Below are 12,133 nucleotides of genomic sequence, written 5' to 3'. Positions count from 1 at the left end.
TCTGTGTCTCCTCTCTCCAGGCCCTGTCTCTGTCACTCTGCCTGGTCTGTGTCCCCTCTCTCCAGGCCCTGTCTCTGTCACTCTCCCAGGTCTGTGTCTCCTCTCTCCAGGCCCTGTCTCTGTCGGTGTCCCTGGTCTGTGTCTCCCCTCTCCAGGCCCTGTCTCTGTCACTCTCCCAGGTCTGTGTCTCCTCTCTCCAGGCCCTGTCTCTGTCGGTGTCCCTGGTCTGTGTCTCCCCTCTCCAGGCCCTGTCTCTGTCGCTCTCCCAGGTCTGTGCCTCCTCTCTCCAGGCCCTGTCTCTGTCGGTGTCCCTGGTCTGTGCCTCCTCTCTCCAGGCCCTGTCTCTGTCTCCCAGTCCGGTGTGGCCCTGCTCTCTCAGTGCCTGTCTGTGGGAGTGTGCACGCGAGCCTGTTCTCAGGGTGTTTCTGCACGGTTTATCGCCCTCTGCGATCTCTGAGGTTTGGGGGCTGGCACAAGCGCAGCTGTGCCTTTCTAAACCTCAGATCTGAGAGTGTGAGACACAGCGAGAGAGAGTGTTGCAACCACCTCTTTCTCTCTTCTGCTTCACGTTTCCTAACTCCCCCATCTCTCAGCCTCTCGTTCTGAGTCCATCTCCACCCCCCCCATCTCTCTGTCCCACCCCCAGTCTTCGCCCTTCTATCCCACTGTCCCCCGGACACACACACTTCCTGTGTCGTCTCGCGGCCTCTCCCCAGTGGCTGCAGGCGGCCCCGTCCCCTCGGCCCCCTCGCGTCGAGCCACTGTGCTCAGAGAGGTGTGACGCAGTCTGGAGATTGCTGCATCAGCTCAGTGTTTGCATGCGCTCAGGCTGCGCTCAGGCTGTGCAAACAGCAGGCCTCTCCCCATGCCCTGCTGTCACTCGAGGGCGACTGGATGTTGGACGGTCATCTGTCCTGCTGGTCTGCTGAAACCTCTGCAGTCGGGACACAGTGGAGCGGCTCACTCCATAGTGTCTGGCAACGCTGGCACATGACTGGCCTGCCTGCAGCATGCTAATGGCCCTCTCCCTTGCTTCTGGTGACATTCGAGGCACAGAAAACTGACTAAGTGTGGCCCTTTTCTTGCAGTGACCTAAGCTTTGGATTAAGACCTTTTTAAAGGTGACCTGATCAGGCATTGTTCCACCTGGACCTCGTTGGGAAAAAGTGTGGAGGAGGAGGTGTTGTGTTTCTTTTTTCCATCAGTATATATTGACTCGGCTGTATCAGGCTTAACTATACATTAACAAAGTCTTGCCACTGTCATGGAAATATAACTATCAAGGAAGCCACAAGAGAGAGTTCTCACCTGAGTAAGGTCTTTATTTCAATATTGCAATATTGGGAGCCCTGTTGTCACTCTGCAAAGTGCATCAGAGACTCCCAATATTGCAATATTGAAATAAAGACCTTACTCAGGTGAGAACTCTCTCTTGTGGCTTCCTTGATAGTTATATTTCCATGACACCACACATAAAATACACATTGACTCGTGCACCTTGCGTTTCCTAGGCCACACCACAGTGCACCTGTGTTACAGGTGTGTGAAAGCAATGATCATCAAGCAGGATTAACTTCAAAAACCTCCACACAGCTGCTTGTGCGCTGTAGAACTTTGTTATTTTGTTAAATCGTAACAAAAAAGCTCACTTCGCTTTTTTTTTCCACAAAAACATGAAGTATTAAAATGAATTCTAACCTCTTTTTCCCTCCTGTCACCCGTCCAGAGGTGCTTCAGGTAGTGTGCCCCTTGGTACACTAGAGGGCAGTGTTGACCTGCTTATTTTTCTTTTCCCACTGCGGAGACGGAGTTCTCCAAAATAATACAAGTTTGGTTCGTCTTTATCTCCTCTTGCGAGATATCACTGTCAGTGAAATAAAAGAGAACCTGAACACTGTTAATTAATTCCAGGCTATCTGTGGTTGTGCTGCATCTGTGTATGTCCCTGTGGCTTGACGTGACCGAGTGAGTGTCATACAGATACAGCTACAGAAATGGCGTGAGCACTCAGGATAGGTTCCTGGCATCTGAAAGGCGCTATATACGAATTGTTACGAAATGTTACCCTGCAGATACAGGACAGGTGTAAACTGACCTCTGACCTCTGTGCTCTGAGTAGAAAGATCGAGAGGCCCTGACCTCAGTCTGAGAATCCGAGAGAGAGAGGCGGTGTGGGACAGTGGGTAGAGCTGAGAGAGAGAGAGGGAGGCGGTGTGGGCTAGTGGTTAGAGCTGAGGCGCTGGGAGAGAGAAATGGGAGAGAGTGTAGAGTCTCATTTCCCTGCCAGTGGGAGCAGGAGTGAGTGCGAGAGCCAGAGACCATTCAGCTGCTTCTTCAGATCAAGCTCTTGTGCGCCGAGCTGCGGTCGACGCCGAGCTGTGTTTACGGCATATGCAAATCGCACTCGTGCTCAGCAGGAGCGAGGCCGGTCTGCGCCACACAGGGAGAGGGGGAGGAGGCGAGTAGCCGCAGAGTGGAAGCCCCCCCCCTCTCGAGTGCGGCACTTCATGAGCTGTGGCCAGACGGGGCGAGGGGGCAGGGCGGAAGGGGATTCACCAGGAAGGCAGACGAACAGCCAGTAAGAACACCCAGCATGGCCAGCAGCCAGATCACCCTGCAGCTCCCAGCTGGCAGCCCCACTGGAGCCCAGCAGGTGTGAGCCTGGCCAGTACCTGGATGGGAGACTCCTGGGAAAGCTGAGGCTGCTGCTGGAAGAGGTGTTAGTGGGGCCAGTAGGGGGCGCTCACCCTGCAGTCTGTGTGGGTCCTAATGCCCCAGTATAGTGACGGGGACACTATACTGTAAAAAGGCGCCGTCCTTCAGATGAGACATAAAACCGAGGTCCTGACTCTCTGCGGTCATTAAAAATCCCAGGGTGTCTCTCAAAAAGTAGGGGTGTTACCCCAGTGTCCTGGCCAAATTTCCCCCTGGCCTTTACCCATCATGGCCTCCTAATAACCCCCATCTCTGAACTGGCTTCATCACTCTGCTCTCCTCCCCACTGAGAGCTGGTGTGTGGGGAGTGGACTGGTGCAGCATCCAGGTGGGGCTGCACACTGGTGGGGGTGGAGGGGATCCCCAGGATCTGTAAAGAGCTCTGAGTGGAGGGTCCAGAACAGCGATTTATAAGTGTGAGGATTTAATATTATTATGAAGAAGATATGCCAGGCTGGGGAGGGGGAACGAGGCCCGGAGCAGGAGAGCGCAGAGGGCAAAGCTCAGAGAGAGAGAGAGAGAGAGAGAGAGAGAGAGAGAGAGAGAGAGGAGAGGGTTCAAAGAGATTGTAACCCGGGAAACCAAACCCGGCTCAGTCCGGTCTGGTCCACCCTGGGCTCCCCAGAAATGCCACCAGCGGCTCAGAAGGCTTCACTTTCAAGTCCCAGACCGATTTCATTTCTCAAGAAGCCCAGGTGCCTGAGGCAGAGGCAGCACAGAGAGAGAGAAGGGAATTGTATTATTCTTTAATAATTCTAACGACACCAAGGCACAGATCTCAGCTCTTTTCACAGAAAGGCAGTGCAGAGGTGCGACACAAGGAGGAACAGAACATTCTCTCTGCCCACATCACGGATATAAAGACAATACCGGAAGGCTCTGCTGGAAGCCCAGAGGAATAACGGCTCCTTAAAGGACACAGGGCTGCGTGTGAGAGGAGCCCCCCTGCTCTGGCGCAGCGATGTGGGGGGTCACACGGCTGCCCCATCTCCCTCAGCCGAGACAGGTGCTTCCGCAGGAGACCCAGGAACCTGGCTGTGTGGGGCGCACCTGGCAGGGCGGCTGCAGAGTGGGGCGGCCGGGCCAGGAGGGAGGGGCGTCGGGCGCGGGGGTCCGGAGGGGAAGTTCGGGAGGGGGCAGTGGAGTTCAGGGGGGGGTCCTGCTCCTCTTCCGCGCTCCGGCGCCGGGGCGCTCCGGTCGTGGCCCCGCCCTGGAAGAACAGGGCCTCCTCGCTGGCCCTCTGGGGGCTCTGCCCCAGGGTGACGAAGCCGTAGGGGGTGGTGACTTTGGGGAGGTGAGGCAGGGAGAGCGCCGCCCTGGTGGCGGGGTCGGGGAAGTGCGTCGTGTCCAGGAGGGGGCAGCAGGGGTAGGAGCTCTTGCGGGGCGGCTGTGGGGGCGGCGCGTCGGTGAAGGGGCCCGAGCTGCTCCTCCGGGCCCTGCGGCCCCGCAGCGCCGGGGGGAACCAGGACCCTGATGAAGACGACGAAGACGAAGAAGACGGCGAGGAGGACTGCTCTTGCACGGGGTCGCCGCCCTCTTCTTCCTTGCTGCCTCGCTCCTCTTCCTCCTCCTCCTCCCTCTTCCTCCCTCGCTCCCCGCCCCGAGCTCTCGGCCCCTCCTGCGCCGCCCGAGCCGGGATGGTGAACTGCGGGATGCTGCTCGGAGTCACCACGAAGGTGAAGACGCTTTCCCTCCTCGTCCTGCCCGCCGAGCCGGGCGGGCTGCCCGCGGAGCCCTGCCACCCCAGCGCTCGGGGCCCGCAGCTGCTGTGTCTCCGGGCCGGCTCCTGCGGCGCTCCCGGCGCGCCGTGCCCGGCGCTGAAGGTCCTGCTCACGGCTACGCTTCGGCTCATGGCGGCGCTGCTGTGGGCTTCCGCTGTGTCTGAGCCGGAGCGCTGCCGGCTTCTGTCTTTATACCTGCGGAGGAGCGCGTCAATCCCGCCGGGAGCTCCTAGTCTCCTCTCTGCCCTCTGCCCACCCGCGCCTTTGCGTCTCCGTGACGTGGGGGAGACTCGGGCGGAAAGAGCTGCCATGTGTGGTCAGGCTGCGGCTCCTCCGCTCCCTCTCTCCCTTCCCGTCTCTCCTCGACAGGCACCCTGGAAACATCTCTGGACAAAATGGGAAATGAGTATCTCCTTCCCTCTTCGACCGCAGACCCTCTGGTTAAATATGGAAGCCCCTTTCCGCCGGGGAGCAAAAAAAAAACCGCGCTATGGTATCTCAGAATTACGACTTCATATCTCGCAATTGCGACGTCATAATCCGAGATTCTAAATCGAATTTCTTCATTTTTTCATTTTACACGGCTATTTGAATCCTATGGTTAATTTCAGGGGCTACCAATAGAAAGTGAACTGAACAAACAAGTATATTATTCCTTCAGTAAAAAAAAAAACAGCTTCAATTAATCCGACCGGATTAAGAATAATGTTGACAAGACCGTTGTAATGAAGGGCGTCAGTTTACATGGAGTATTCAGGTTCAATTTTAAGTTTATTGTCATTATTCTCATACACAGGTGTATGGTATAACGAAATGCTATTTAGCTAGCTCTCAGACGATAAGTAGTACAAAAAACAACAATACAATTGTATAAGAAAGGAAAGACAGAGACAACAGGCAGTGTGCAGAACAACAACAGGTAACAGGTAATGTGCAGAACAACAACAGGTGTGCAAAATCATACATCAACAAAATGAAAATTATGGGGAGTGAGCTTCTTGACATGTGAGGTAGAGGTAGATTTCAATGTGTGTTGGAGTGTTGATAAAGATACAAGGCACTGTGAGGTTCAGATCGTAGGTGAGAGAGGCTGGGAGTTTAATAGTTTGATAGTGCGGGGGTAAACACTGTCTCTGAGTCTGGGAGTCCGGGCCCGGATGCTCCGGTACCGTTTTCCAGATGGTAGAGGGTCATACAGTCTGTAGCTGGGGTGTGTGGGGTCTTTGATTATGCTTAGAGCTTTCCTCAAGCACCGTCTGTCATAAATGTCCTGTATGGATGGGAGGGCAACCCCAGTGATGGACTGGGCAGTTTTCACCACCCGCTGTAGGGCTTTGCGGTCAGCAATACTGCAGTTGCCATACCACTGTGATGCAGCCTGTCAGTGTGCTTTCTGTAGTGCATCTGTAAAAGTTAGTGAGGATCTGGGGACATATCTCAGCCTTCTTCAACCATCTGAGGAAGTACAGGCGCTGTTGCGCTTTCTTGATCAGACAGGTGGTGTTGAGAGACCATGTGAGGTCCTCGGTGATATGGACGCCAAGGAATTTGAAGTTACTGACCCTTTCCACTTCTGTCCCATTGATGTGGATAGGGGCGTGTCCGTTTCGCAGTTTCCTGAAATCAACGATCAGCTCCTTGGTTTTGCTGACGTTGAGGGTGAGGTTGTTGTCTTCACATCACGTTGTAAGGAGATTGACCTCCTCCCTGTAGGCCCTCTGGTCATTGTCTGTGATCAGACCTACAACTGTGGTGTCATTGGCAAACTTGATCATGGAGTCTGTGTTGTGTTTGGCCTTACGGTAGTGGGTGTAGAGGGAGTAGAGCAATGGACTAAGCACACACCCCTGGGGGACCCCAGTGTTCAGAGTCAGTGTGCCGGAGGTGTGGTTTCCAAGCCTGACAGCCTGAGGTCTGCCTGTCAGAAAGTCCAGGATCCAGTTGCAGAGGGTTGTGTCGAGACCATGTGCACTGAGTTTCTTGACTAGTTTCTCTGGAATGATAGTGTTACAAGCTGAGCTGAAGTCGATGAATAGTAGTCTTGCGTATGTGTTCTTTGTATCCAGATGGGATAGGGCAGTGTGTATGACAATGGAGATTGCGTCATCTGTGGATCTGTTAGGCCGGTAGACAAACTGGTACGGGTCCGGTGTGTTTGGAATGGTGTCCTTAATGTGCCTCATGACCAGCCTCTCGAAGCACTTCCTGATGACAGGGGTTAGTGCCCCCGGGCGGTAGTCATTAAGACACGTCACTGGGGTTTTCTTCAGTACTGGGATGATGGTGGTTGTCTTGAAGCAGGTGGGGACTACGGCTTGGGCCAGAGACATGTTGAAAATGTCTGTGAATACACCCGCCAGCTGATGGGCGCAGGCTCTGAGGACGCGACTGGGTATGCCGTCCGGTCCTGCAGCCTTGCGTGTGTTCACTCTTAGCAGAGATCTCCTCACCTCATCTGCAGACAGTGAGAGCAGCTGGTCAGCTGCAGAGGGTGCAGCTCTGTTCATTGGTTCTGTGTTGCTGGCTTCAAACCGAGCATAGAAGGTGTTGAGCTCGATAGGCAGGGAGGCATCATGGGCAGATGCACAGATGTTCTTCCTCTTGTAGTCTGTGAGGGCCTGTATACCTTGCCACATGCGCCTTGGGTCATTACTGGTGAAGTGTTCCTCTAATTCCTGTTTGAGTGTGTTTTTGCATGTTTAATACCATTGTTTAGATTGATCCTGGCTGACCTCAGTTCTGATTTATTGCCCGATTTGATACATTCCACCACATGTATTTAATTACGCCTATTAAAGAGCATTTAAAAACGAGAAACCAAAAGGAGGCACTTCTTTACACTTAGAGTGGCGAGGGTGTGGAGCAAACTGCCCAGCCATGTCATTGAAGTCGATATCCTGGCTGGCTTCTTCCAGGAACCTCGCCGGTTCAATTATCTTCTACAGGGACCGAATGAATGACCTCATCTCGTTTGTACTTTTTCTTACGTATTCTAAATGCAACGTCCCCCGGGTTCGCTTTGTCAGCAGCACTGCGAATTTTTAATACTTTTATCACGCCCTCTCGTAATCTTTCTTCTGTGTTGATGGGGGTTTGTTAGAAACGCCTGGATATTATTAATTGAGTAAGCACGTAATTGTGAACGTGGCGGATTAGTAGTTACCAATGAAACCTACTGGAATAATTGGCTGATTGCTTGATTGAACCAGTAACTCCACCCCCCAAATCAGAGAGCGCTCTCATTGGCTGGGCTGTGCTCCGATTAGTAAAACTCTACGATCATTGGCTGAGCTGTGCCCCGGTTCCGTGATTAGGGTCACTGTGTGCTGATTGGCCGATCGGCTCCTGGAATGAGCGGCTCTTCGTGCTGATTGGCCAAGCCGCGCCCGGAACAGGTTTCTTGACGGCCTTCGGGGGGCGCGCGCTGCTGTTGATCTTTTGCTGCTGTTGCTGCGTGCGCAACCATGACCCTGAACTGTAACAGTCACGAGGCGGACCGCGAGCCCAAGGTAGCGGCGGCGTCCGCCATTTCGAGCTCGAAGAGAGCCGTCGGCGCCGGGTGTCCGGTAATGTCCTCAAACGGTTTTTTTTTTTTTGGTGCGCGTCAAGACTTTAAAATTCGCTCGGGAGTTTCTTCAGCGCCCGTCTGGTTTCGGTGGTAGTTACAAAATAGTTCACTCTCTTGTATCACTTTTTTCAGCCTCAAAAACAAAAAGACGAGCGACAGGCGATTTTTCTTCGAAGTAAATCTCGGCGCTCCCGGTTTATTTTTGTCCCCGGTGGAAGCTCCGCCAAAACAAATCAGCAACAACGTCATATGAGTCTAGATCTGCTGGACGTGTTGAGTGCTTAGTGGGTTAATCGTTCAACACTTTCTTCCCGCCCTTCTCGGCGGATATTGGCGGGCTGTAAGCGGGGTTTTGGGGCTGTGGGCCTTGCGGTGGGTGTCGGGCTGGCCTGTGGTGCTGATGATGAGGATGGGATCTGGTTGCAGGACAAGGCAGCGCCGAAGGGGATCGGACTGCTGGCTTCTGTCCTGGGACACCTGCTCAAGTTGTGGCCTGTCAGCTTAGTGGTAAGTAGAGCTGTCTGTGGCAGACGGATCGGTCTGTACTACCCGAGACCGGTGCGGGTCTTAACATCTGCTCTTTCCGGTCTTTGATCAACAATTCTCAAATATGACACCTGTTTAATTGAAGCGCGGGATGTGCTTGAAGTGAAGGTCACCATCGCCCTCTGGTGGCAACTTGTATGTGAAGATGATACTTGGTCCGTTTGGTTAATATTAATTGCGTGCTTACCCCCAAACGACTTGTAGTTCAAGTCAGCATGCGTTGGCCGCAAAGGAACAAGTAAAAGGTTTATTCCATCTTGAAAAGAGAAGAAAGGAAACAACTTTTTGGCTGTGGAGCTTTCTTTGGGTACTTGCTCCCATGGAATAAACATTTTCATTTGTTTTTTTCCCCCAAACTACTTGTAACTTGTTTGTAACTCCTTTGATCCATTTCTAGCTAAAATGATATTTTTCTGATACATTGGTGCATCATGAAAAATGCTTTTATCTGGATCTGTCTCAATGCGAGCATTCGATTACAAAAACAAGAACGTTGGTACACTGCTGATATTTCCAGTCCACTCCAGAGGAGCTCATGACAAGAATCTGCTTCATTATGGACGTCTGGGGTCCTTGATTCTGTTTTTTTTTGGTGGGTGAAATTCTGATGATCTTTTAAAGAGATCTAGAATAAGATCTGGAAAAAGGGTTTTCTGGTCCATTTGTGTGTTAATTGGACTTGTATGACGTTCTTCATGGTTCCAGTGCTATCAGGGGAAACCCACTGGACCAGTCCTCTAGGCCCGGGCTCTGGGTGCCCTGCAGGTCTCGGCTCACCTCAGGGTCTGTCTGCCGCAGGTCCGGGCGCTGCGCAGCCTGTCCTGGCTCTCCAGGCCCGCGGGGAGCGGGGTCGCCGCGGAGACGAGCTCCCCGTCGCCGGGGCGCTTCTGCCGCAGCGGGAGGAAGCGGCTGCGGCGCATCACCCGCCTGCTGCTGGCCTTCACGCCCCTCAGGCTGCAGAGCGCGCTGGGCTACCCCGTCTGCACCAGCATCGGCTGCTCCGTCTCGGAAGGTAAGGGCGGGGTCTGCTGGAGGGGGGATTACTGCATGGTCTGGGTTCACTTGTGTCGCACGGCAGAACTGTTACTGAAGGAGTAAACCCCTGTTAATTATTCCTTACACTTAGCTTCTCTGGACACTCCACTTAAAGCGATTTACAGGTCATGGGGATCCCCTCCACCACCACCTGGATGATGCGCCAGTCCGCTCCCCACATGCCAGCTCTCAGTGGGGAGGAGAGCAGAGTGATGAAGCCAGTTCAGAGATGGGGGGTTATTGAGACACCGGGGTAACACCAGTACTCTTTTCGAGAGACACCCGGGGATTTTTAATGACCACAGAGAGTCAGGAGTCACTTTTGAGAGTCAGTTTTATGTCTCATCTGAAGGACGGTGCCTTTTTACAGTATAGTGTCCCCATTGCTATACTGGGGCATTAGGACCCACTCAGACTGCAGGGTTAGCGCCCCCTACTGGTCCCACTAACACCTCTTCCAGCAGCAGCCTCAGCTTTCCCAGGAGTCTCCCAGGTACTGGCCAGGCTCACTCCTGCTGCGCTCCAGTGGGCTGCCAGCTGGGAGCCGCAGGGTGGTAGAGCTGCTGTAGTTGGCGTGAATCCTTGTTTTATGTGTTTGGTGAAATAAGTCCCTGACCTCCTCCTCCTCTCCCGGCTCTGTGCGGCCCGTTGCAGAGGTGCGCAGCTCTCCCACCAAGCCGTGCGGTAAGGGCTGCAAGCGGAAGCAGGAAGACGTGGAGGAGGAGGAGCAGCAGTCCTGGGTGGAGGCGCTGACCCAGGAGCTGGGGGAGGACGACAGCCAGGCTGACCCCGACTACGAGGTGAGGGGCTGAGGGGGGGGGGTTGCGGTGGCGGCACAGGAGCTTAAGGCCCTGAGTGTGAGGAGTGAAGCCTGGTAGTGAAAGTTTGGACCGTCCAGTGATGGGCAGTGGGTGCGCCCCAGCTGTTGCCACGAGTTTGGACCAGCCGTTTGTGACCTTCCGGGCCTGGCTCGTGTTGTCACCCTGCACTTGGAGAATGTCCTCCTGTCCTCCAGCCGAGCAGCCAAGGGGAGACGGACAGTGAGGAGAACCGCACGCACAATGACACGGAGAGCGACATCGAGGTGGAGACGTGCGACGGCGTCACCATGATCAAAGAGCTCCCTCAGGTACCAGGACAGGGGTCCTGCTGGGGGTGGGGGACAGGGTCGTGGGCCCTGGGGAGAGCTGTGGGGTGATATAGCTGTGGTCTGTGTTGCAGGATGGCCCGGCTGAGGGAGAGCAGAAACCAGTGCAGTGCTGATCAGTGTGCAAAGAGCACCGGTCCTGGTGAGGAGCATCATAGCACTGTTGTGGGGCAGTACTGTGTGAATGTACCGAACGCCTGCTGACCTTGACAACAAAGGAATTAATTTTGAGTGTGCTAAAGAATGAGGGGCTTTAGGTTATGTATTGTGCTATAAAACATCAATACCTAGTGTGGAAAGGGCAATCAATTCTGGTGCCAATTTTAATTGAGTGTAGTAAAGACAAATGAAAAGTCTGCTTTCAGTTCTTTTTGAGAAGCCCACAACTATTGCTCTTTACTTGCAAAGGTTTTAAATGCATCTATTTTGCTCAATAAGCATGTTTCTGGGGATGAAAAGTCAGGTTTGTACAGCTCTTGAGATTCACTGCTAGCTCTTGGAAGGGATGAGAGTCCTTCACTGTCCTGCTCCTGCCCATATTCCAGAAGCCATCTGTAATTCAGGCTCTCGTGAAGCATAGTTCCCTCCTGCTCTGCTCTGGAGTGCCCCATCAGTGTGTAGGTGCAAGTTGTTTTTAATGGCTGTTAGCAGTGACTTCATTGAATGCAAAGAATGCTTCCACATGTTCCAGGCCAGGCTGCCGTGTCTAGCACCTTGAAAGCATCTTCCATTTCTCCACAGGCTTCTCCACATGCTGCCCAGATCTTGCCCACCTATCGGGTCTCCCCTTGTGGCTGAAGCTCATGCCTTCAGTTTGATGTAAACAGATGTTTAAGGTGCTGCTTTTTGTAGTGATATGTACATATTCTTTTCTGAAATGCTGTAATAAAATTTTCATATTTGTTGCTTTTGTGAGTGTTCTTGAATTGGGCATATCTGTTTTCGGTGGACCTGCAGCTCCTGCTGCCCGTCATTTAAAAACAGGGTTGGTACTAATTTCTGAAAATCTGGATCAATTTAAATAGTGGTTACCTCCAATACCCGCTGCTGAGACTTCCCCTGCTCTGACTGCATGAGACCTGACAAACTTCTGAGAGCTTACGCTAGTGATGCATAGCTCCAGTCCTGGAGCCCTATGGGCTGTGGGTTTTGGTTCCATCATTCTACCCAAGTCCCTTTAGTTTAATGGCACCTTCTCAGTGTTTCCATGTTCCTTAGCTGTTGGGTTTAAAGGTGCCTAGAAAAGCAACAGGATCCTGCCCTTCTACCTGGGCTTGTGCACCTATCAAATGTGATTAAATTTGGTTCACTGGTGGAAAGAATCTGAAGGGCTTTGTACTGTAACGGGCATCTTTAAACAAAGGTGCCCTGAGCTTTTTTGCTTGCTCAGCAGTGTCTGCT

At 53.2% G+C, this 12,133-nt stretch overlaps 2 protein-coding genes across 2 annotated transcripts; one reads left to right on the top strand and one right to left on the bottom strand.

Moving 5' to 3' along the window:
* Nucleotides 1–3,491: 3,491 nt before the first annotated feature.
* On the bottom strand, nt 3,492–4,797 carry LOC148813744 (uncharacterized). Its single transcript, XM_088907894.1, has one exon. The coding sequence runs from the start codon at nt 4,745–4,747 to the stop codon at nt 3,494–3,496; it is 1,254 nt and encodes a 417-aa protein (XP_088764020.1). The 5' UTR covers nt 4,748–4,797; the 3' UTR covers nt 3,492–3,493.
* A 3,103-nt stretch (nt 4,798–7,900) lies between these two features.
* On the top strand, nt 7,901–11,574 carry org (oogenesis-related gene). Its single transcript, XM_088907902.1, has 7 exons — nt 7,901–8,002; nt 8,431–8,511; nt 9,349–9,562; nt 10,240–10,385; nt 10,601–10,714; nt 10,807–10,874; nt 11,474–11,574. The coding sequence occupies exons 1-6, from the start codon at nt 7,901–7,903 to the stop codon at nt 10,846–10,848; spliced, it is 699 nt and encodes a 232-aa protein (XP_088764028.1). The 3' UTR covers nt 10,849–10,874; nt 11,474–11,574.
* Nucleotides 11,575–12,133: the final 559 nt, after the last annotated feature.

The sequence above is a fragment of the Atractosteus spatula genome, chromosome 28, assembly GCF_055471065.1.
Source record: "Atractosteus spatula isolate fAtrSpa1 chromosome 28, fAtrSpa1.hap1, whole genome shotgun sequence".
In the NCBI taxonomy this organism is placed as follows: domain Eukaryota; kingdom Metazoa; phylum Chordata; class Actinopteri; order Semionotiformes; family Lepisosteidae; genus Atractosteus; species Atractosteus spatula.
Note: the sequence above shows the minus strand (reverse complement) of the source record. Positions and strands in the feature narration are given on the sequence as shown.